This window comes from Furipterus horrens, unplaced genomic scaffold, assembly GCF_987537825.1.
Source record: "Furipterus horrens unplaced genomic scaffold, mFurHor1.1.pri manual_scaffold_3, whole genome shotgun sequence".
Classification (NCBI taxonomy): Eukaryota; Metazoa; Chordata; class Mammalia; order Chiroptera; family Furipteridae; genus Furipterus; species Furipterus horrens.
The window spans coordinates 13,209,013-13,234,013 of record NW_028327173.1 but is presented as its reverse complement, the minus strand read 5'-3'; the positions used below and the strand labels follow the sequence as shown (position 1 = coordinate 13,234,013).

Here is a 25,001-nt window from a genome sequence, read left to right as displayed (position 1 = left end):
CCATTGTGCTGGTGAGGGAGTAAACTGAGGCATGGAGAGGTGAGAGTTGTTTGCTCAAGGTTATCTCATTTAATGGATCGTTTTGCCTAAGTACACAATTTTCTGTTTGAAACTACTTTTCTTCAAAAAGTTGAAGGACTTGCTCTGTCTTTTATTGTACCGTTTGTCCATCATTTGTAGGTAATTTTTTCAGCCCATCTCTGGCAGCATGTAAGATCTTTGTCCCTAGTGTTCACTGACATCTCACACTGACCTGCCCCTGTGTAGGCCCTACCTCGTTCCTTGTGCGAGGTGCTCTGGGGAGGCTGTGGGCATCTAGGAGGGCCTCACTGTTAGGGTGCCCTGGCTGGGCTGTTTGCTGGGGCTTCCCAGTGTCAGTACCTGCTTTTGAGCTGCTCAGATTTCTCCATAAGCATCTTGCTGCCACTGTTCTGGGGGAGTAGAGAGAAGAAAGGGGGCTTGGGAGTCTCTGCACCTCAGCTCATTACCTCACTCACCTTTGTGCTTTGTGCCCTGGTGTAGAGCCTTAGGTTAAAACCTGTTGTCAGAGAAGCTTTTGGTCTTTTGTGGTTAGAGGGGGCAGTTATCTGTAGAATATAAAGGAGTGGCACTGAAAATTTTCACTGCCTGTTAAATAGACATTAAATCCATGCACCTGTTTTTGTTTTTTTTTTAACCCAACCCATACTTCTGGGTGTCCCCAGTTTCTAGGCCTTTGGGGACAGCAGTGCAGTGTAGTAAATCTGGTTACTTCTTGACTTTTGGCGATTGAGAATTCATTTTCCATGTATTTCTGTCTGCTTTTAAGCTCCTAAAATTTTCGTTGCTGTTGTTCCTTCTCTTTTTTTTAAATCCATCATTATGATTTTATATCTTTTTTAAAAATCCCTTTATTGTGGTTTAATGGTGTTTCAAGAGGCAACTGAAAGTAAATGCAGTTTTAAAACATGGTTTTTATCTGGAACTCCTTATTTTGAAATTTTTTATTTTTATAACAAAATCCCCATGTACTTCTAAAGCCATGTGTATATTTAACATATCACAGATTTTATGTGCATTAATCACTGGATTACATTCCATTAGAAGATTTACTGCTACCATAGAGTTGGGCATTTATTGCAGGTATTACATGTACGCAGGCTTTCTTAGCCATTTTATTTTATACTCATTTGGCTGGATAACCTTTCTACAATTTCCCGTGCTTATTACACCTTGTTTGCTTAGCAGATGGGCAGTGTTTTGTTTTGTTGCACCTTCAGTTGTTCTGTGGCCCAAATTATTATCATGCGAACTAGATTTTGAGGGAAAGGGTATTTATCCAGAATCTGAGCTTATTGCTAACTAGATTTCTATTTTTACCAGAAGAATCTTTGGGGATTAGGTTATCCAATTATGTTTGGTGAATTGAATCTCTTGTGACTTGTTTGCTCTTACTTTGAGAAATGTTGCTTACAGGGTGTATTAAATAGATTGGCTTTCCTTTTTCAAAATTTAAGAAAATGTTATTTATTGCAAGATACAAGTCTTAATTCCTAAGAACTTGTGTCACAAGTAAAAAAATATTGAGTCATGAATAATATTAAGATATGTTAAAACCTTATTATTAAAAGAACATGAAACTAAATTTAGAAGCATGGCTAAGAAGTAAGAATGGAGCCCTGTCTGGTATGGCTTAATGGATTGAGTGCTGGTGTGCAAACCGAAAGGTTGCCAGTTCGATTCCCAGTCAGGGCACATGCCTGGGTTACAGGCCAGTTCCCCAGATGGGGACATGCAAGAGACAAACTGATCAATGTATCTCTCATACATTGATGTTTCTCTCCCTCTCTTTCTCCCTCCCTTCCCCTCTCTCTAAAAATTAAAATAAATTAAAAGAAAAAAAGAAGTTAGAATAGAGGACTTTATAGTTATTACCAATTAGACTGCAGTAAAATGAATTATTAAAATACTTCCCTGATTTTTGAAATGAATTTCAATTGTCCTTTTCTAATCATGAATAATACACAGGCAACACTGAAGTCAGTCAGTAAAAGTACCCCCACATGCGAGCGTAAGGCAGTGCCTGTGGAATCCTAGTGAAATGTGTGTGTATATGTTTGTATTACTGTTTCTTTCATTCTCTCCCTCCTTTTAAAACCAGTTGGGTTATACCACTTATAGAGAGTTGTTTCTCTGTTTGTTTTGTTTTGTTTGTTTTAAAGGAAACCACTTTAGAATTTTAATTGCCTTGGAATTTCTTCTAAAAATCCAGGTCATAAAAATCTACCTTAATCTTTTTTTATGGCTGCATTATATTTCACTATAACATGTTTTCTTTTAATTCTCCCCTGAGAACATGCTTTTTTCAAAAAAACTATTTATTTATTTTTAGAGAGGGGGAAGGGGGAGAGAGAGAGAGTGAGGGAGGGAGAGAAACATTGATCAGTTGCCTCTTGAACCTGTCTTGACTGGGGACTGAACACGCTAGCTACCCAGGCATGTGCTCTGACCGGGTGTTGGACCTGTGGCCTTTCAGTTTGTAGGATGATGCTCCAGTCAGCTGAGCCACACCAACTGGTGCCCAATTAATGTCCTTTAAAAATTCCCTAATTGTGTCTGAGAGTAGGCGTGTTGGAGTAAGTTTTTATAGCCTCAGAGGAAATTCAGTTAATAGCCTACTCAAAAAGAAAGTTAATTTTTACATTGTGACCTATTTTTCTCCGGTATTAGGTTTATTAAAGCAAAGTAACATTTTCTTGGGATTATTCAAAGCTCAATAAGAGGTGAAGAGTGGTAGTTAAGAAAACGTATTTCTAGGTATTAGAAATTATGGGGTTTGAATGAGACAGACCTGAGTTCATAACCCAGCTTCTTTATTCACCAGCTTGGGTGACTCTGGGTATGTTAATTTCTCTGATTCTCAGTTTGTTTATTATGTAAAACATGTGAAGCAACGAAGGATGATACTGTATTTAGAAAGCCCTTGGCTTTATTATTCTTGATAACACATGGAGGTACCTGGCTAGCAGGGATAGAAACGAACATATGGCTTTGGAAACTTAAAGATGGTTTTCTGGGTAATGACCCATATAGGTACATAAGTACGGTTCATTAATTTATCAGTTGGGAACAGCTGAAGCAATGAGAACTGGAACCACAAACAGAGTGAGAGGCAGAGTTGGGGAGAAAGCCCTGGGAAGCTAGAGGTAGATGTGTCAACAGTAAATGAGGAGGGGCTGCTGAGCTTGCAGGTCGCTGCCATCTGGGCGTTCTTCGACCTTCCCAAAAGAGGAAGGGCGGTGCTGACTAATACTGTTCTTGTTCTCTTTAGGGATTTTTAAGTATCCACAGGGGTGTGATGGCAGTAACAAACCAGTCGGATCCTGTCTGGAGATTTCCAGTTGTGCAGTAGATTGCTTTATTACTTAGCTTTGAATCGATCACTTACGAGAATGGACCTGAGAGTGTTGGACACCACCTTGAAAATTGACTGTTTTAGTTCAGGATGATTTCAGTAAAGTAAAACAGTGAAATGGGAGGAAAGACAGTGCAGGAAATTGTGACATAATATGAGTGTGGGCAGAGATGAAGCGCTGGTCAACAGCCCCTGCCTCAGAGCGGATACTCCAGGACCCCTGGACGCCCCTTTACTGGCAGGAAGAAAGACAGGAAACGCAGGACTCCGGTCTCATACATTTGTTTTTATCTCCTGGTTTTTAAGCCACAGATCAGGACATAAAGGAATGGCATTTTTTAGAATTAGATGAAATAAAAATTAAAGATTTTGAAGCTAAGGAAAGAGAAAGAATTGAATACTTTAGAAAAGAAGGGAGAGAATGTTTTTCTTAGATTTAAGAAATAGGAAATATATTTTCACAGGCTATCCTTTGACTTTAGCTTTTTTAAATGTAATTAAAATTTTTTTTTAAACTCAGGGGAGTTGTGCATATCTGAAAACGAAAGAAGGCTTGTGTCTAAAGAGGCCTGGAGCAAACTGCAACAGTACTTTCCAAAGGCTCCCGAGTTTCCAAGTTACAAAGAATGCTGTTCGCAGTGCAAGGTACTGAAGCTGTGCTGGAAATGCGTGCCACTCCCTGCACTGACTTCCCCGAGAATTAACCTTGCTCTTGTAATGGAGGTGTGGGGAGGAGGCATGTCTCCTGCTGTCAGCAGGAGATGGTTGATTGCTTCATTCTCTTTCAGATTTTAGAAAGAGAAGGGGAAGAAAACGAAGCCTTACATAAGATGATTGCAAACGAGCAAAAGACTTCTCTCCCGAATTTGTTCCAGGACAAAAACAGACCCTGTCTTAGTAATTGGCCAGAGGTATAATGACCCCCAGCATGGGTAGAAGTCCTCTTATTTTTTAAAAGCTCTTCCCAAATGCCTTTCTTTCTTCCCACCTTCCTGATGTACTGTTTCAAAACGACGCAGGGCTTCTCTGATTCTCATCTGTTTAGTTTTATTTAATCAGGAGGCTTTACTTGAGCTCTACTTCTTGGGAGAGGGCTGCGTTTCCATTTTATTTATAAAACTTAAACAAGGAAAACCACAGTGCATGGAAAAACATTTTCCCCTAAAGGATTTAGGTTAAGAATGCAGTGAATTCACGGACACTTCTGTGTGTCACTTCTATCTTAGGATACGGATGTCCTCTACATTGTGTCACAGTTCTTTGTAGAAGAATGGCGGAAATTTGTCAGGTAGGATCCAGGATTTTCTGTTTCTCCTTTTTTGGGTTGATTTCAGTGTTTTTAAGAACTCATGGGTTTGGATCATGATACCCTTTCAGTCACTTTTACTGCATGTACTGAAAGTTTCTTTAAAGTTAAATGAATAATCACAAGTAACACATATAATTACTATTAGCCTTTTAAATATATGTCATTTTAAAATAATTGTCTTAAAAATCTTTTCTTTAGTCATGCAGAAGTGAAGTATATTGATCCTCCTTGTCTCATTTGAGTAGGAAACCTACAAGATGTAGTCCTGTGTCATCGGTCGGAAACAGTGCTCTTCTATGTCCCCATGGGGGACTTATGTTTACATTTGCTTCCATGACCAAAGAAGATTCTAAACTGTGAGTTTCTTCTCTTCATGCGATTTTTCTGTTAGCAAATTTCTCACCTGACATAAAGTTATTTTAAGAATCTAGTCCTTTGCTGAATTACAGGGTTTTTTTTTTTCTCTTTTATATGTGCTATACTAGAGTGAGCACTTTTATAAAAAGAAAGAAAGAGAGACCGCTACTCCATGAACGGCAATAGGCTGCCCAGAGCTACCTTGTTCTTCATGTTCCCTTCTTCCTGGAGCCCTGCTTTCTCCTTTCAAGCTGCTGGATAACAGTGTCTCTAGGTGGACTTCTTTTCCAGAATCACATAATCAGCAGGATCTCAGTTGTAATTTTTTATATGTAGCCACCAGGTTTCACAAAATAAAGGAGGAAGAAGGCAGCGTGGCACTGAGCTGGAATTGTAGGGTCTTAAAACCAAAATTTTGTTCGACTGCTCAGTCGTTCAAAAGGTCTCATCTGTGAAATTCACCCATGATGTTACCATTTTGTCTTTTGCAATAATTTTAAAACAACTATATAAAAGCAGAACGCCTCTGAACTTGCCTGTAAACCATGAAGAGAAAATTGAAGCCATAAATAAATAATTCCTCTAGGACAAAACCAGAGTTAGGGAATTTATTATTGATATATCAATACTTCAACATGAATTAAGGAAGCTTAGAGTATATATTTTCTTCAAGGTTCAGCCCCCAGCTCATTTTGTTGTTGTACGTGCCAGGCATCCAGGAAAATATAACAATAAAACAAATAAATGTAGGCCACCAACTGGTTTAAAAGCTAAACAATTAAAATATAATTGAAGTCCCCTCAGTATTTAGCCTTTCTTCCATTCTTCCTTTTTTTTCTTCATTCCTGACTCTCATAGAAACTGCTGTCCTGAATTTGAGGGTTATCAGTCTCAGAATATATTTCTTAAACACACGCACACACACACAGTCATGTTTTGCTGGTTTAAAAAAAATTTTTTTTTATTAATAAATAGCATCATGCGGTATTTATCTTTCTGCAACTGACTTCTTTTTTCTCAGTTTAGGTTTTTGAGATTTAACCATATTGATTCCCATAACTCCAGTCCACTTCTTTTCACTGCTTTTGTAGCATTTCTTTGTGTGAAAAAAACTACTGTTCCTTATTGACAATAATAATGTATCTTTCCCTCTGATTCCTTTGTATGAAACACAGGTTTTGATGATTTGGGTTTAGGAAACTAATGGATTATGTCAGTTCTCTTAATTTCCATGTGTCTTAAGGCATGTTGTGTTTTTTTGCACAGTATAGCTCTCATATGGCCCAGCGAGTGGCAAATGATACAAAAGCTCTTTGTTGTGGATCATGTAATTAAAATCACAAGAACTGAAGTGGAAGATGTAAATTCTTCAGAAGCACAGTATATTTCTGAGCCTAGTAAGTTTCCATACTGCTCGTGGCTTGTATAGTAAAAAGTTGACATTGTAAGGGAGAAAAGAGTATGTCAATTTTGTGTTCTCTACTTAAAATTAAAGAATCATGAGGCAGTCCAAACTGATAATACTCCCCAGTTGGGAGCTATCATAATCAACTCATTGTTTGTATGTTTATTTGTTGATAGTAAATGGCTATCCTTATTATTGTGTCACTGTCTGCAATATAAGGCAAAATAACAATTAATAGAAAACATGACTGTGTAATGAACAATCACTGGTAACTCTGATATATGTTTTTTAGTTCTTCGGTTCTTTGACAGTAATTCATCAGCCTCTTCTGTTTTACTTTCCTTTAGAACTCTGTCCAGAATGCAGAGAGGGCTTATTGTGTCAGCAGCAGAGGGACCTCCGTGAATACACTCAAGCCACCATCTATGTCCATAAAGTTGTGGATAATAAAAAGGTACCAGTCCCTCTTGTGGCCATGACTAGTAATGACCAAGCTTGTTTTTCTGACTTGCTATTGGAGTTTTACTGACGACTGCCTAGGATCCCGTTTTTGTTTCCATGGAGCTATTTGGTACGAGAATTAAAATTAGACAAGAATTGAAAATGAATAGTTATGTGATTGTATGTGGATTTAGCCAGTTATTAATTTGATGTGCAAATACTTACTGAATGTCACCTGTATGCCAGGAATGGTTTTACTGCTGGGGATACAGTGATGAAGAAGACAGACAAGGTACCGGTCTTCAACAATATTTGTGTCTAGTGAGGAAGATCAAGGATAAACCCATACATTTATTAACCTGTAATCCATCAATTAATTTGATTTCACAGAGGAAGGAGTGTTTTGAAGTTACCTTAGCAGGATAAAGTGAGAGACTGATAGAGGTGGAGGTGACAGTGTTAGATAGGAAGTAGATAAGAAAGGCAACCTGGGTCCAGCCTCGGAAGAGTATTCCAAGCAAAGGGAAGAAGGGCCAAAGGGATAAGCCTAATGTGCTCAAACCGTAGGGTGAACATCCTTGTATCTAAAGCAGCAATGTCCAGTAGCTCTTTCTGCCATGAGAGAAATGTTCTGTAGCTACACTGGACACTCTGGTACCACTGGAAATATGTGACTGTGGAGCACTTGAATTTTGGCTAGGGTGACTGAGAGAATGAATTTTTAGTTCACTTAAATTTAAATAGCCACATGTGGCCACTGGATACCATAGTGGACAACACTGGTCTAGAAGTTTTTTCCAAAGGGAGGGATCGTGGTGGGATGGGGGACCAAATGCCATCGGACTTTCTACATCATACCAAGGATTTGGCATTTTATTCTAACATACAAGCCACCGGAGAGTCACAGGCAAGGTTAGATGAGGTCTCTCCAGAAGATATCCAGCCATGTAATATGAAAAGTATAGACATTTATTGAAGAAGATACAAGAAACATTGTACTCAGGACAATGATGCCTCAATCCCCTTCAAAGTAGGCACCTTGGGACCTCACACAGTTCTCCCAGTCACCATCAGCTGCCCCATCATATTTTCTTGTCGATCTGAAATAATCTTCCCTTTCAAGGGTGATTTTAATTTTGGGAAAAGCCAGAAGTGGCAGGGCGCCAAATCTGGGCTGTAGGGAAGGGCTGAGTCACCTGGGTGATTTGATGTTTTGCCAAAAAACTCTGCATGAGACGTGATGCGTGAGCGGATGCATTTTTGTGATGAAGCTGCCAATCACCAGTTGCCAGTAGCTGCAGCCTTCTGAATCATTTGAATAGTTTCCACAGAGGAATGTTTAAGCTTAACACAAAATTTGATGCAGATTCGTTGCTGTCTTGCTCAATCATTTTGAATGCGACAGCCACACAGTACACATGCTCACTCAGTGGTGTCTGCCTCCCCATTGACTAGTACAATGAAGTCATTGTTCACACATGTGCGTTCCAGGCCACTGTCCTTGGCTGCCAGGTTACACAATGTCACACAAACTGTTCTCGTTATATTAACAATACCCAGACTTTTTCTGGACAGACCTCATATGGTGTGATCTGATTTATACTTTGAAAAGGTCATCCTGGCCATTATGTTTGGAGTTGGTGAGGGCATAACAAGCGCAAGGAAGGCCATTTTAGAGCCTCTTGCATTTATCTATAAGGGTAGGTAAAGTAGATGGATTTGGGTTTATTTTTAGAGCAGAGGTGTTAAGAGTTGCAGTAGATTGTATTTGGAGTTTTTTTGTTGTTGTTGTTTTTTTAAATTTAGTATTGAGAATGACTCTTAGGTAGATCCTGACCGAGATCTCTGGACATCTCAGTAGTTTGAGTCCAAGGGTTTTGGAATTAAAGACAAAACAGAACACATTTTATTTGACAGTTACCAAGCATATTGTTACAGAAGGACAACTTACAAATTATGCTGTAAAAGTCTAGGTTTCTGCTTTAGAAGTTGAACTAAGGACTTCACTTCCTAAGAATTAAAAATTAGACAATTTAAAAACAAATCATTATGTTATTATATGTGGATTTAGCCAGTTATTAATGAGAAGATGAAGTTAATGAGCCTAAATGTCTCAATTTTTTTCCCCTTAAAATTTTCTTAAATCTTCTATACCTACTAGTACATGTATATATTGGTGTCTAGTATAAAATAGTACCCAGTCGAGCTAAGGTTTTATTATTTGGGTATAATAACAGTATTTCATAGTGCAAAAGAGCTCTTTTCACATTTTATCTTCTTAGTCTTTTTTTTTTTTTTTTTTGAATTTATTGAGGTGACATTGGATCATCTTCTCAGTGTTAAGGAGTATTGTAACTCCTGTTGTCTGAACCATTTGAGACCTTGAAAAGGCCTGACAGTTGGTGTACTAGGGAAAATGTAAAACATCTTTGAACTTCTGCAAAATAACATCATTGTAAAAGCTCACTAACAATAACTGTTCTGTAGAAATCGCTTACATTTTTGGTGACTGCATTAAATACAAGAGTAAATTATAAGATAAAAACTAACATGTTAAGAGAGTACAGAAGATAGAGTCCCTGAGCCTTGATCCTCTGTTTGGTCTATTATCCCACCATTGATAAAGCTGTCCCTCCTCTTGGTAACGGCGGGCAGACCAAAGCCCCTTCCATAGCTTGTCTTCCTAGAGTCTGACCTACCTCCCCTCTGCTTTCCTGGCACATTCAGGTGATGAAAGATTCAGCTCCGGAGCTGAATGTGAGTAGTTCCGAAACAGAAGAGGATAAAGAAGAAGCTAAACCAGATGGAGAGAAAGATCCAGATTTTAATCAAGTATGTGTTGAAGCTGCTTTTCATTATCGTACCTTCTGCTGTTCTGGAAGAGCAGCCACTTGGTGACCCTGGACTTCTCTCCATGTCCTATGGGGGCTATTGGTTCTCAACTCCCTTCCTTATTTGTCCTTTTTCCTCAGTTTTGGTGGCACCCAATAACCATCCTGATTTCTCATGAAAAGCTGTGAACACCATTATTCCAGAATTAATATAATGTAGCAATTACATTTTTAGCTAGAGAAGGAGATTAAAACAAGACCCATATCTTGGTTTGTTGCTTAATCATGGAGTCTTTAAGTGTGAAAAAATTACTTAACTCAGATTCCCTCACTATAAATAAAGTAAATAATAGGTTTACTAATGGAGTTCATAGATGAGCTTTTGGGGTGTCTAATTAGACAGATGACCAAATCAACATTAGTCTTTTATTTTTCTATTAAAATTGCTTGTTTTCTCTGTCTTGTTATGATTTTCTACCCCCTTCCCTTATTCGATTGCTCGATTATATTCTGCATGCTCATTGTATTGGAGAAAACTGTCTTAAGACAGGAAATAATGTGGGAATATATTTGGTTGATGTATGGTGTAGGTAAGTTTCAACTTCTCAAAAACTCAGACCACTGTGTTCCAGGATATTCTGTGGGTAGCTTAAATTCATGGAACTTCTACTCTAACTAGTTTAGTTTTAACAGATGAAATAGTTATTTTTTCCCCCTTCTTCCAAAATATAGTATAGTCAAATTATGGTTAGCATTCTCCCTGAAGGAGTAAGTGTTATAATGGTCATTGTATCTGTTACAGAGCAGAGCTATCTGGGCATGTTGGCCTGTTGGTACACAGTGACCCTGTTACTTCATTTTTGACATTGATTAAGAAAGTCTGAAAAGCCCTTTTTAACTGGAATCTTGGTCTCCCTCAGCTGATTGTTACCTGTAGTTTCCCAGCCGGCAGAGAGATATGTCAGCATTCATTTTTCATGGCTGTTGGAGCTCCTACAGTTTTCACTTTAAAACACCTATGAGAGAACAAAATTGTGCTCCACCCTGCTGACAGTGATCAGCCACTCTTGTTCAAGTTGTCCTATCAAATCTGTATTCCAGTCAGGAAGCACTGGGGGCCCCTTGGCTTCAGTGCCGCCGGTTCAAATCTGTACTTTTTATAGGAATGCAGGTTTTCAGCTTCGAGGGGATATTTTCCTATGGTAAATAATGCCCTTATTAAAATCTGTGTACATAAATACCTTCTGTTCCTTGGGATGGTTTTTGAGATATTAAGAGTCAAATAATATGTCTCTTGATAAAAGTTTGCAAACTTATCTTTCTGCCTTGTAACTGTTTGTTGTCCACTTTGTCATGTCCTATCTCCTTATACAGTCCATCTTCCATCCCACAGATCTACAAACAAGTCTGCTTTTGCTTTTCTAGTTAATATATTAAAAGTGTGTGTGTGTGTGCGCGCGCGTGCGTGCGCACACACATACCCATCCTGAGGACTACATTCTCTTTGATTTGCTGTCTGGTGGTACTATACTGTTTAATTATTATTTCTTAGGAGTATTGTTCAATAATCAGTTGAGAATCTCATCATCTTCATTTTTTAAAATCTCCAACTCATCTTCTATTCTTTTGGTAAACTCATAAATGAGGTCATAAAGCTTGATGTACGTGTTCTTACTGTCCTTAGTCTCTGTTATTTCAAGCTTTGCTTTTCAGCCTAAGCGGTAGTTAGAAAACTCTTTACATTTTCAAGTGATTTAGGTTTTGGGGAAGCTGACTTTTTTGAATATGTAGTTTTATTCATTATGGTCATAATCATAACAATTTAAAAAAGTGAATGTGAAATTATTCTAGTTGTGGATGACAACAGATTTCACATGTACAAATATGATAGAGAACGTTGGGCAACATTGCTTTTCATGCTGTAATTACATTTTATACTTTATAATTTTCTTCCTTCTCCTTGTTTGGATGTTGTAATGGTCTAGAATGTTTTAAATAGTTCTTGTCCCACAGAAAAAAACAAAAAAAAACTCAAGTGTAACCTCCCTTCTTTAGAAAAGAGGAGAGCCCCAGAATGTCAGCCTCCTCAAACCTTTTCTTTGTAATAGAGTTGACCCTTGAACAACACTTGGTTTAGGGCTGCTGACCCCCAACACAGTCGAAAATTCACATATAACTTGATTCCTCCAAAACTTTCCTAATAGCCTAGTGTAGACCAGAAGCCTTATCAATAATATAAGGAGTCGGTTAACACATGTTTTGTTGTTATGTGTATTATATATACTGTATTCTTACAGTAAAGTAAGCTAGAAAAAAGGAAATGTCATTAAGAAAATCTTAAGGAAGAGGAAATATATTTGCTGTATTTATTGAAAAAAATCCACATTTAAGGGGACCTGCACAGTTCAAGCCTGTGTTGTTCAAGGGTGAATTGTATGTTACAGTATCTCAGTACATAGATAGCTTTTATAATTGCTGTTTTAAATCCCTATAATAGAAAATGCATTTCTGCTTGTCTTTAATGGAGAAGAACAAATCTCCTTTCCTCTTTTCTCTAAGCTAGATCAACCCAGTTCCTTTGACTTAGGCATTATCTACAATTTAGGTTAATAATGCACCCGGTATTGGATATCATTTAGGTAACTGAAAGCCATCTAAAGCCAGGGGGCTGGCTTTTGTCAGATAAGTTGGATTTGAATTCTGTGGATTTTTTTTTTTTTTGAAAAATAAATTTTGGTGGGGAAAAGCTTTTAGACCCATTTAAAACCAGTCATTAAAAATATATATCTTACTTAATGCTCAAGGCTTTGTTATTTGGTTATGTTTTATATTCTAAGGTAAAATTTTATGTTGTGGTAGGTATTTTTCCTTATATTCCTCATGATGGGATTTAGGTCCAGTTTCATCTTTTCTTTCAACAGAGATTGAGAAAAATGTTTCACCATCTTTGACACTTTTTGAACTCCCATGTTTACTTAACTTTTTCTTGTGACTGTTGGAATCACCTATGTATCTTTAGACGCCACACTAGAGTGGAGCCTAGGCTTGTGCAGTGCCTACCAGTGGACATCACCCTAAGCAAACGCTCTTCTGTGTTTGTGTCCTGATCCTCTTCTGCTCTGTAATCCCTGGAGCTCTGATGGTAATGAACCTGCGGCATCTGTGTCCATAATGACCCCTAAGCCACTCTGCTTATGCACAGCACACGCTCAGTGACAACTACAGAATCCAGAGCCGAGGTCTCAGGGTTACCTCATTCAAAGTTAATTAAACCAGGGAAAAGGATTCTTTAAAAATTTCTTGTTTCTCTCTTTTCCTGGCCTGGTTAGCAGAAGAATCTTGACTGTTAACCCCTTGATGAGGCATTTATAGGAGCATTGTAGAAAGACATTTCGTTTTTATCTATTATTTTTTTCCTTTAGTATAATTATGTATAATGCACCCACGTGTACTCCTTTACTTTCTTGCTGAACTGCCTTTAAGTAAATTGTGTTCATCATGGATGACATTTTCCCTCTAAATACTTAAACCCGCATGTAAGTGAAGGCTGTCCTGTTACTCATACTCAGAAAGTTCTAGCTATCCCAGATATGTCAAACATTTTCTCCCCTCAAGCCAGTGTGCAGTCAAGGTATGCATTGTTTTGTGTCACTTTAGACTGAATATCTAGACCAGTTTTCCTACCTTCCCACCCCACCTTCTTTTTCCTCTTTGGCATTGACTAGAGACCAGTTTGATTTCTTGTACATTGTCCCACATTCTGAAGCCAGCTGATGGCCTCCTTATGCTACTGATTTTAACTCATTTCTTTATCTCCTGTATTTTCTGTAATATGGACGTTGGGTCTAAAGGTCTGATGAGATTCAGTTTAATAGTTTTTACAAGAATATTTCATAGGCAAAGTTATATACAAGTATATTGTGGTTCTGTCAACAGTCACGGCATCTCATCCTGTTTTTAGTTAAACTAAGTTTGATTAAGGTACTGTCTTTCATTTTAAAGTTCTTAGCAGTTTATACTACCGTGTCATTCTCAAAAACAAAATGTTTAATACAAACAAATTAGGATGATGAATTAAAGTAATCAAAGTTTTTTAGCATATCTCGTGTGTTCTGATTTAAGGTCAAACTTATTTTGCTTTTAAATGTCCTTTTAATAATAATTTTTTTAAATCTTGGAGCTTACATGCAATTAGAGCTATAGCTCATTCTTTTTCTTTTCTTTTTTTCAATTTCATGTGAGCCTGCTAAAAACAAGTTTCTACTCATGTTTGACATTGACTTTTAAATGGTTAAGACACCAATAAGTAGATTACTTCTGCTTTCCTGGGGGACTTTATGAGCACGAGTCACACTGGGTAATGTCAATGCTTTCTTTCTTTGTTTCGGATCGTTATTATAGAGCAACGGAGGAACAAAGAGGCAAAAGATATCCCATCAAAATTATATTGCCTATCAAAAGCAAGTTATTCGACGGAGTATGCGACATAGAAAAGTTCGTGGTGAAAAAGCACTTCTTGTTTCTGCTAATCAGACATTAAAAGAATTGAAAATTCAGGTGAGGAGAACATAACATTTATTTATGTTGTGGACTTAGAAGATCTTCATAAATTTCTGCTTTCCACCTTGTTTACATATGTAACTTTTATTTTTCTAGGTTGACCTCTATCTACTCATAGTATTAAGCCAATAAGAGAGGGTTTTGTTGATTTCAGAATAATGCTTATAGGGCTCCCAAATTAAAATAACTTTTTTAAAATCAAAATAGCCAACAATTTTTCTATGAAGATGAAAGTTCTGAAATTTAAGCAAGTTCTGAGTAGCTTTCCAAAGAGTTGCCAGTTAGTTAATATGTCAGGGTTGTTCCAGGATTTTTGTTCTCTCACTTTATTCTGCTGTATAAGGGGGCATGCCAAAACCCGAATTTATTTATAAAAGGTTGTGTATTTATTCCTACATGTTTAAACTTCACTCTCCTTCAAAGTTCAAAGTACTCTCCATTTGATGCAATACACCTATCGAGATATTTTTTTCCACTGCTCAAAACAGTTTTTGAACTTGTCGATTTTGATGCCTTTTACTGTTTCTGCCCTTTTTTTTGTTTGTTTCACCTCTTCCACATTGGCAAAATGTTTCCCTTTGAGGACTTTTTTGAACCAGGAAAACAAAGCAAAAAGCTGCTCGGGGCAAGATCGGGTGAATAGGGGGGGTGGAGCATGGGGGTCATGATATTTTTGGTCAAAAACTGCTGAACACTCAGCACGGGGTGGGCAGGTGCACTTGTAAGTCACCCATCGTGAGATGGACAAATGAGTTGAAAAAGTCCTAAAAAAAATTTCACTGAAGCCAAACGCAGCCTCTTACAACAACACCAGCTGGTACACCGATACAGATGGGTTCCTAGCACATGCATTTAGCGGGGGAAGCCTGTACTTCAAGTATCCTGCCCTCCAGAAGATAATTCTGGGGTCTTTGGGTCACCCCTTGTATGCTCTTCTGTGACCACTTAATAGGTATTTGAGTTGATTACTAGGGTCTTCTGTGAAGTTTAAGGGGAGATAAAACACAGCTCCTTAACTGTTTATTCACTTGGATGAGTAAAAAAAATTTTTTAATCACAACATTTTTGGTGTCAGAAAAGTCTGTGGTAGAATTTTAAAATTACCTTCATCTCTCTTTTTAGACTGCTGTTTTCCAAGTTGTTTTTTTAAAGGTCCAATTTAGATCATTTTCTCTCCATCTCCCCAAAAGCAAGCATTGCTTTGCAGGCCAATTTAATGACTGCAATGTGGGCATTGTGAAAACGCTTCCTGATAGTATTCTTTCTTGGTATCAATGCTGAAGTATAAATGAGCATGTCAATGGTGTATCTCAAAACCCAGGCAGAGGGGGCTGATAAATTCAAGATGTCCATGAAAAAAATCTGGCTCATAATCTGTTTCAGTCGCTGATACATATCCAAAAGTTGACCAAATTTCCCTCTTCGCTCCTTTCATGTGGCATAGTTTAATAGTTACGCATTTTTTCTCATTGCTGATATTTATCATTGTAATTGAGGCAAAAGTACAGGCTTCCTTTGAGGTCGGTATGTGTTCCAGATTGTCCTGGGAACAGTATTTCTTTCCCTTGGTTGAACCCATGGCTCTGAAAATAAACGTGTTGGCATATTATCTTTCCTCTGTTATTGTACCTTTTACATGTGAGAAAGCTTGTTTCTGTCGCCGGCTTTATGCCTGTCAGTGGTAAACCTCGAACATACAAAACCTTTAAATTACAAAAGGAGCCCCTGTGGATAAAGACATTTGAAAAGCCTGTTCTATTATGGATGACCATTTCTGAGGAATAAATCAAAAAGTCAGCAGCAATAACCTCTCTCTAGGAGCATGTTACCTGCACAAATGAGTTGTTAGAAGGCGGCAGCCGTTCCAGCGAAGCCCCCGAAATGGGCTCTGCTCAGATGGTTGCTTTGTGGTGTCCTTCCTCTCCTCTCCTGCCCCTGCTTCAAGGACCACTGGGGTCCAAGCAGAGTCCAAAGAAGGGGCAATGAAATGTGATTTCTTCTCACTGCTCAGTGGTGCTAGCTTTGAAAGCTTCAGCTGGATGTGACCTTTTTGCCCAGTCACTGGGACAGCATTGGAGCTTGTGGTGGGCATGCGTGTGATCCTCAGCCAGTGGTAGTGGGTGGTCTTTTGGAAAGCATGCGATACATTTTTTTATGTTTGATGGAGTCTTTCCTCTAGGGGATACTTAGAATTGTTAGGATGGCAAGCTTTGTAAAACTGCCACTGTTTTATTCTAGACAGAGTCATTCACAGTTGTTTAAAACCTGAAGGAACTTGCTTTGCCAAATTATTAATTCATCCACCTATTATGCCATAAAATAAATGAGGTATAATTTATTCATTGCTTTTCTTAAAGGATGCTCAGGGTTTAATTGTGTTATTTCATTTTCCCAAAGATAGGTTTTGAGGGGGTGGTATTGCCTGCCTTAGGAAGGAGGACGTTTTGGCACAGGTGAAATGGCTGGCAGTGGGAGCCATCGCTGCTGCACTTCCTTGTTCCATAAACATGGGGACACGCATGCACACGCGCGCGCACGCACACACACACACACACACACACACACATGCAAGCAAGCAGCATGGAGCCACTCCACTCAGCTTTAGAAAGACATCGTTCCTGGTTTGCTGCATAGATCAGGAAAGCTGCACCTACTTGTTAAACAGACCCATATAATACTAATTATACTCAAGCATTCTCCTGGCACTTATGGTTTATGAATTATTGTACCAAAGACCTCCATGCCTTTGATTGGTCTGTTCCCTCATTCTGAAATATTGTTTTCTCCTCGTTAGTAAACACTTGTTAATTTTTCATAGCACCTCTTCTATGAAACCTGTCTTGGCCTCCAGTTGTGGAGCTGACTGTTCCTTCTTCTGTGTTTCCCTCGAGCCTACATGTACCTCCTACCACAATCGTCATGTTATTTTGCCCTCACTTCTGTGAACTCCAGGGTGTGATCAGTCCCTTTTATATTTCTTGCACTTAGCATAGCATTCGACATGTGGTAGCTTCTTAATAAATGTTTGATTAGTTGTTGAGGGAATGTGAATGTCCTTGTCTGTGCGCTTAAAAGTCTGAGTATCAGCCCCTCGCTGATGGTACTCGTGTCTGTCCCCTCTCATAGTGTGGTACAAAGGCAGTAAGCATTTAGGGGTATGAACAAGCGTCCCTCCAGTCAAGCAGCTGTGACATTGCCCACATTCAGTTGGTGTCAGACTGTAACTGCTTTCTTCTTCACGGGTCTCATTTAATAACTGGGCCAGTTGCCTGCACCGAAGGCCTGTGTGCTGGGCAGGCTTTGGGAGAACTGTCCTGTCAGTACTTCTTACTGACGTACTGCTTAGTGCCTCAGAGCTGATCATGGATGATATCGGTGCACTGTAGCCACAGATCCCTGTTTGCTCAGTCCCTGCTTGCTCCTCAGGGGCTGATGTCCTTTCAGAAGTCCAGCTGAGACACCTACTTATCCATGTGCCGTCATTAAAACCACTTTTCTGGTCCCAGTCTTCTCAGCATGGAAGGCTCTCGGTTGGTTCAGCGCAGCTTTGCTAGGCTGCTTTGCCTTCCCAGGTTCAAAGAGGAGAGGAGTCGAGTGCATCATGGATACAGGAATAATGAGACACATGTGGTAGAATACGTTCAATGAGTGCTAAGTATGAAGCATAATGAAGTGGATACCCTTAAACTCACCCTCCAAGTTAAGAATTACAACGTATCACTGTTGCAGCCCAATTCCCCCTTGCCCTACACTGGTAATTACTACCAGGAAATAATTTTTTAAAAAATTTTCCCTGAATTTGGAAAAATGTTTTAAGTATTATGCCTACTAGTGTTTCTTTGAACGTATTCAGTTTTTAACCCTTGGCTAGAACAGGGGTGTGTATATGGTCATTACCTTTAAGAAATTCATATTCTGGTTCCGAGAGGCAGGACTTGGTCTAAGAATGTATGATATGAGTCCCAAGGACTGAATTATGTATTCCAGGCTGCTTGCTAAAGAAATAAAGACGGAAAGATTAAGAGTCCAAATTGCCTGCTAGTTAATTTAACGGTGGCCCTAGGAAAGAACTTGGACCTGACTTGATTACTGAAAGGCTGTGGGACTTGGGCATGATGGCGGCCTTGCCCAGGCCTCGTGGGTGACCAGAGGAGCTGTGGTTTCCCACACCCTCCCTTGGAGGAGGGGATAAGGTGCAGAACCGAAGGACCCGCGGGGATAAGTGCTTCTCCACCAGACCTCCTAGGAGTGTCCCGGAGAAATTGGGGTTACAGCCTCAGCAGGATGCAGCAAGTGGGCAGCCTGCAAACAGCGGTATCTTTTGTACTTGGAAGTTCTTTTGTTTTTTAAGGCTCTGTGCATTATTTATTCAAGTAGGGTATTACATCTCAGAATGTTGCTTTGTACAAACTTTTCTATTTCTTTTTTATTGGCACAGATCATGCATGCGTTTTCAGTTGCTCCTTTTGACCAGAACCTGTCAATTGATGGAAAGGTTTTAAGTGATGATTGTGCCACCCTCGGCACGCTTGGCGTCATTCCTGAGTCTGTCATTTTGTTAAAGGTATGTAACAGTTCCTTACCTGAGGAATTCTGGAAGGTTCTAGTGATGCACACCCACGTGTACAGTTGCCTCAGGGCCTCAGCAGGGTGTGGTAAGAAGTGACTGCCACGTGCTCTTCCTGGCTTCTGGATTCTCCAGGTCTGGCTGAGCTGCAGACTTAGATGAGGTCACTTTTTGTTAAAAATAATTGATCTAGATCGAGCCTCCTCCCTAACTTCTAAATCTGCAGAACTAACCATCCTTCTTGTAGTAAAGCATCCCCTCAGGTCCCCTTGACTCAAAGGCACCAACCGTCCCATCAGATTAGGAAACAACCAGGCACAAGGCTTGGCCACAATGGTCGAAATACTTTTGGTTGTCTTCATAGGATTCTTGTCCAGCATATGGAAATTGGCTTTGGGTAGAATGGATTTAGGAGAGGTGGAAGGTGTTTTAGAAAGTAAGGCTTCTGAGAAATTGTCAAAGGAAGTGAAGTATTGAACCAGCCTCGTTAGCCCAATGGTACTCGTGGCCAGAAACATCCCCACTGTTCCAAACGCCACTGCATCATGTGGTCAGATATTTGTAAGGTGTTAGAATTGTGAGATACGTGCTTTTCACACCCTGGAGCCTCAATTCTGGGGATATCAACTTAGGCCCTGGAACTGATGAAGCAGACCCATATCCTCCCAACCTCCTCCCACACACACACCCCTCACCGGACCACCCAGCCTTCCCTCTGTTTACCTTTTACTTTCCGTGGGACTGTAGGTTCTGTGGAATTGTTTGAGAACTGTTGAGTTGCTGAATCCTAGGAGGCCTGTCTAAAATCCTAGAAACAGCCTGTATTATTCAAGGGTTTGTACTTGCCATGGACAACTAGACTCTACTGGTCAGTGGCCTCCACCCTTCCAGCTAATCCCACCATAAGCTCGGACTCAGTGTTGGCTTCTGCCCTAAAAAGGATGTGGGTATTTTGTTTTTGGTGGTAGGAGGGACAAAAATGTATTTTTAACCAAGGTGGTATTTTTAGAGGACCAGTCTGACTATTTATTTCTAACTAACTCATATAGTCACCACCAGCACCCTAACTCACATTAATTAAATCAGAATTTAGTAACCTCAGGTTTTGTAAACATTTCTATATCTAAAGCTGTTTTAGGAACAGGAAAACAGTGCCGTTTTCTGGGTGATGAGTGTAGACCCACAGTGTTTGGGTTTGTGTCCTAAAGTTGTACAGTGGTCAACTCAGGCCAGACCTCAGTGTGGTGAAGACCTCACCCGCTGCTCCTCCTGGCCCCCTCTCCTTTGTGGTTTTGAATTGTCTTCATTTGTTTTCCAGGCTGATGAACCAATTGCAGATTATGCTGCAATGGATGATGTCATGCAAGGTAAAGATGAATTTATTTTAGGAATTTGCTGATTAACTTGTTAGAAGGAGGTGGAATTATAGCTTTTGAAGCTTTCATCTACAATACTTTTAACCTTAAAAAAAAGCTTCTACATGTTGTTAAGAAAGAATCTTAGATTATTTATCTTACAAGATCATAGAGAAAGGCATCTACAAAAATTTGGAAAATGAAAAGCAGAGAGAAGAGTAGTGATTATTTAGCTGACCTGAAAAAAGCAGAAGTAAATGTAAACCTACAGGTAGAAGAGGTCAAGAAGAAGCAAAGCTAATTCAAATCACAGAGCCTTAGACAGGCACAGAGGAATTGGGAGGCCCCAGGTACCCTGAAAGTGGTAGTGAGGTATGAGCTTAAAAACAGGAAACATGCTCAAAAACTGTATAAGAAGCAGTTAGACAACTTACTGCCCCCTGACCCTCACAGCCCCTTCCTTTACATCCATGTCACTGCCTCAGATGGGCAGCTAGAACATGTGTTTCTGCTCATTGAAGAAATTAAACTAAGAGGTGAGACCGAGGCCCATTATATACCAAATAAGGAGACCACCCCCTAGCTCTTTGTTGAACTGCTGGCAGCCCATCTCTCTTAACTCCCCACAGGAGGGAGAAGATTCCACTCTGGGGAAACTGGTCAGTTCAAGAAAATAACCAACAGCCCTGGCTGGTGTGGCTCAGTGGATTGAGTGCTGGCCTGTGAACCCAAAGGTCGCTGGTTCGATTCCCAGTCAGTCAGGGCACATGCCGGAGTTGCAGGCCAGGTCCCCAGTTGGGGGTGTGAGAAAGGCAGCCGATTCTATATATTTCTTGCACATCAATGTTTCTCTCCCTCCTTTCCCCTCTCTCTAAAAAGAAAGAAAGAAAAAGAAAATACCAACAGATATAAAAAAGAAAGTGGATTAGCCATAGCTGGGGAGCTCTGTTGGTTATAGTATTGTCCTGATACGCAAAGGTTGAGATTCAGTCTCCGGTCAGAGCACATAGAAGAAGCAAACAATGAATGTATAACTGAGTGGAACAACAAGTCGATGTTTCTCCTTTCTCCCTTTCTCTCTCTCTCTAAAAGAGCAATTAAAAAAGAGAAAGTGGCTCATCTCCCAGGGTACCTTAGTGAAACCCACCAGTGCCCCCTGGACAGAGTTTTCAGACATCTTCTTAGTGAGTAACACTTAACTAGGTACATACAGATGGGCAGCCAGTGATCACCAGACAGTTGAGGAATGAGAGCATGCAACTGAAGATGTCAATCAACGGCCTGAGAAAAAGGAACCCAGAGGAAATGGGTGATGCAGGAAGCAAAAGAAAGCTATAAATGAGCTATAAATAATACAGAAAGAGCAAACAATACCTGGGGCCTATATAAAAGGAGCATTCAGAGGACAGAAAAGAATTCATGAGAATTAAAAACGCACCAAGGGCTAGATACATACAATAAGTGAACCTCTGGGGATAAGAAGATTCTAAAAGCAGCTAGAGATGTGGAGGGAAAACCAGTCACAATCATAGGATGAAGAGTCGGAAAGACAGACTAATGGAGCAGTGCCCACAAGCTTCTAAGGAAGCGAGTTCCAGTCTAGAGTTCTGTAACTAGATAGGTTTTATTCCACCCTCACACTTGATGGCGCTTGGAACACATGTAAGGCCTCAAAAAACTTCTCTCCGTGTACTGTTTGCCAAGACCCTATGAGACGGTGTCCTCTCTTGAATGAGAGAGTAAATTGAGAAAGAAGTCAACAGTGGAACCAGAAAGCAGTGATGGACTTGGAGAAAGATGCCCTAGGAGGGGGTGAAGGGAAACTCAGAGCAGAAGCTGTGCAGGAGGCCGTGAGCTCACCGGTCTAGACAAGAGCAGTGGGATGCAGGCTTTGGAAAAGGATGTCCACAAGGAAAAGTGGAAGTGTTTGCTGACTGTCTTGAGGTTGACAATTCTTTAGGAGTTTACATGAGTTGGAAATGGTACAGAGAAAACGAAACATCTAAATAATGCAGCAGCTGCCACCCCAGAAAGACGTCAAACCAAACGAGCTGTATAGCCCAAGTGCACCAAAGGGTTCAGCTATATTAATAGGGTTAAAAAGAATGTAAACGCTGGAAATTGGCAAAGTATCGCTGTGTCAGAAGGATGGGTAACTGGTATCTTTCCTTGAGGAAGTTATTAGATAGAACCTAAGATTATAAAATAGTAATATAAGCATGTTATTTTTAAGTAAAGAGGTTAAATACCATAACAAATGGTTACAAAAGTCAAAAGTGGTTTCTTCTAGAGTGTGGGAATGGGAGAGACCCAGCTCCAGAGGGCGGCAGCTGTGTGGCTTTCTCCAGGCCTTCCCTGGAGCCGTGCAAAATGTTGCCTCCAGTTATCACAACCCTTATTGACCAGTATTTGACTTTTAAAGATTGTATTTATTTATTTTTAGAGTGATGGGAAGGGAAGGAGAAAGAGAGGGAGAGAAGCATCAATGTTTGGTTGCCTCTCATGTGCCCCCTACTGGGGACCTGGCCTATGACCCAGGCATGTGCCCTGACTGGGAATCGAACAGACGACATTCTGGTTTACAGGCCGGTACTCAATCCACTGAGCCACACCAGCCAGGGTTGGTATTTGACTTTTTAAATGATGCATACATATGTATTACTTGGATAAAAATAAAAACAAAGAATGTCATCTGATTATCATCATTCATAACTAAAAATAATCATTATGGGTGAGTAAGGTAATTAAAAGTTATTTTAAACTTTTCATCTTTAGGCATTGACGTGATCTTATTACTCTCTGTCACGACAGTCTTTTCAATTTTGAATTTTTTTTCCCCCAGTGTGTATGCCAGAAGAAGGGTTTAAAGGTAAGTTACATTTGTCATGTTTTGTTCATGAATGTCAGAGTCATGCTGTAATTTTCTATTAAAGTGAAGGCTATAATTTGATTTTAAAATTTAATTCAATCTGAGTCTCATGATTGAAATTAATTTTAGTTAAATGCATTTTTTATTCAGGCTTCTTCATTATCTTTTTCAGCACTCAGGCCTCAGCTGGGGCCTGCGTGTGAGAAGGGTCTCCTGCCAGATGTCCATTCTGCTTTCTCCCCCTCGTTTCAGGACGAGGTTGGGGAATTAGCTAGTGGCATTTCGAGGTTTATATTTAACCTTTTTCCAGTTCACTCTGTCAGTCCCATCTTAGAGCAAAACAGTTTGTATGCAACTGATAAGAATTACAGAAGAATTTGCTGGATTATATGAGGTTCAGCGGAAAGGTTTCATTTACCTCTTTAGAATTAAGGCATTCCTTGGATTATTACTGTACATGGAGACACGGTGGTGGTTTGTACTGCATCTTGGCCGCTACAGTTGTGCGCACCAATAATATTTATTAATCCATCAAACTCGGACCTCTCACATTTACAGATTTAACTGTTGCCATTTTGATATTTGTGGCCTACTCCAGAGGTCCGTGGCAGGTTGCGATTTTGCCCAGGAGTGAATCTGAATCAAATATGAGGGTTCTTTGCTAAAGAAGATGAGTGAACAAAGCTACTGGCCTATAGAAAGCCCTCCCCTCAGCAGAGCTTTGTTGTCTGCATGTCACCACCACAAAGCAACTCCTGATGTGGCTAAAACAAAACAAAGTGAAGCAAAAGCATGTTTATGAAAAATGGCCACCAAGTGAAAGCATCAGTAGAATCTGATTAACTGTGAAGACAACCCATAGGAAATACATGGCTTCCAGCAGAAATGGGACTTAGCTGGCAGCCTCAAGTTGGCTAATACTTTTTTCTTATCCTTCAACATCAAGGGGCTGCTGTGCTCATATATTAAGTTGGATATTCCCTGTTGATGATGCATTCTTGGCAAATGGAATACACGAATTCTTAATTTCTGGTTCACAACTGTACCTCCACGTGTCTTTCTTTTCCCAGGTACTGGTCTCCTTGGACATTAATCTTTCGAACACTTGCGGACTGCCAAGAAATGACCAGAAGGGAAGAGGAGTTTGACATGTTAGGGCATTAAAGAAAAGCTGGATTTAAGAACAAAATCATTACATGACTCTTCCAAAAGGCAGAAAACCATTCAGAAGTGACTGTCCCAAATGCCTTATGTCAAATAAAGCAGATTGCACTGAAGGCCATCAGACTTGAAGGAAATGTTTCAGATTTTCTATTTAAGGGGTGGGGTGGTGGGGAAAAGGGCAAATAAAGATTGAACAAGTTTAGTAGCAGTAACAGTAAATCATGTTTACATATGAGATTTATAGTCACAGGAGGGAATCAAGTTCTGTTCTATTTCCTTGCTCGAGTTTCATATCAGATGCATTGGTCCATAAGGGATTTGTATCACAGTAGATTGGACAACATTCTGCTATGAACTAAAAGTAACTCTTTAGAGACATAACCTGCTTACCAATACCTGTCTTTGATTCATATTTTACTTTCAATAAAGCATGAAAGTGAAGAACTTGCCATAGTTGTGGAAAAGTGTCTTCAGATTAGACTCCTCTCCGGGCCGGCTGCAACATACCTGCCTTGCACACTGCCTGCCAGTCTGTTTCTTAGTGTTGGGTACAGGAGGGAACACCCGTGTGTCTCCTGCAATGAGCAGGAGCCTCGGTCTCATTTTTGGCTTCAAAGGCTTTTGCTTATCACCATTTCAGAAAGGACGGCGAAAGTATTGCGTGTGATAGCAACTTCCTCCAGTTTTGCTCTTATTCAGAAGTGGGAAGTCAGATGCACCTTGCACTTGAAAAATCCCACTACCTTATC

The 25,001-nt window shown here is 39.8% G+C and overlaps 1 protein-coding gene across 2 annotated transcripts in view; it reads left to right on the top strand.

Annotated features, from left to right (window-relative positions):
* USP48 (ubiquitin specific peptidase 48) overlaps positions 1–24,701 on the top strand; it is a 66,609-nt gene extending 41,908 nt beyond the window's left edge. For both annotated transcript variants that reach the window (XM_090268742.1, XM_090268741.1), the window contains exons 17-28: positions 3,915–4,039; positions 4,183–4,305; positions 4,621–4,682; positions 4,949–5,059; positions 6,327–6,457; positions 6,813–6,919; positions 9,634–9,738; positions 14,139–14,294; positions 18,736–18,861; positions 20,183–20,231; positions 23,062–23,088; positions 24,159–24,701. In XM_090268742.1, coding sequence (XP_090124868.1) covers positions 3,915–4,039; positions 4,183–4,305; positions 4,621–4,682; positions 4,949–5,059; positions 6,327–6,457; positions 6,813–6,919; positions 9,634–9,738; positions 14,139–14,294; positions 18,736–18,861; positions 20,183–20,231; positions 23,062–23,088; positions 24,159–24,181 — 1,145 coding nt within the window. In that variant the 3' untranslated portion in view covers positions 24,182–24,701. The remainder of the gene's footprint in view (positions 1–3,914; positions 4,040–4,182; positions 4,306–4,620; positions 4,683–4,948; positions 5,060–6,326; positions 6,458–6,812; positions 6,920–9,633; positions 9,739–14,138; positions 14,295–18,735; positions 18,862–20,182; positions 20,232–23,061; positions 23,089–24,158) is intronic.
* The last annotated feature ends 300 nt before the right edge of the window (positions 24,702–25,001 follow it).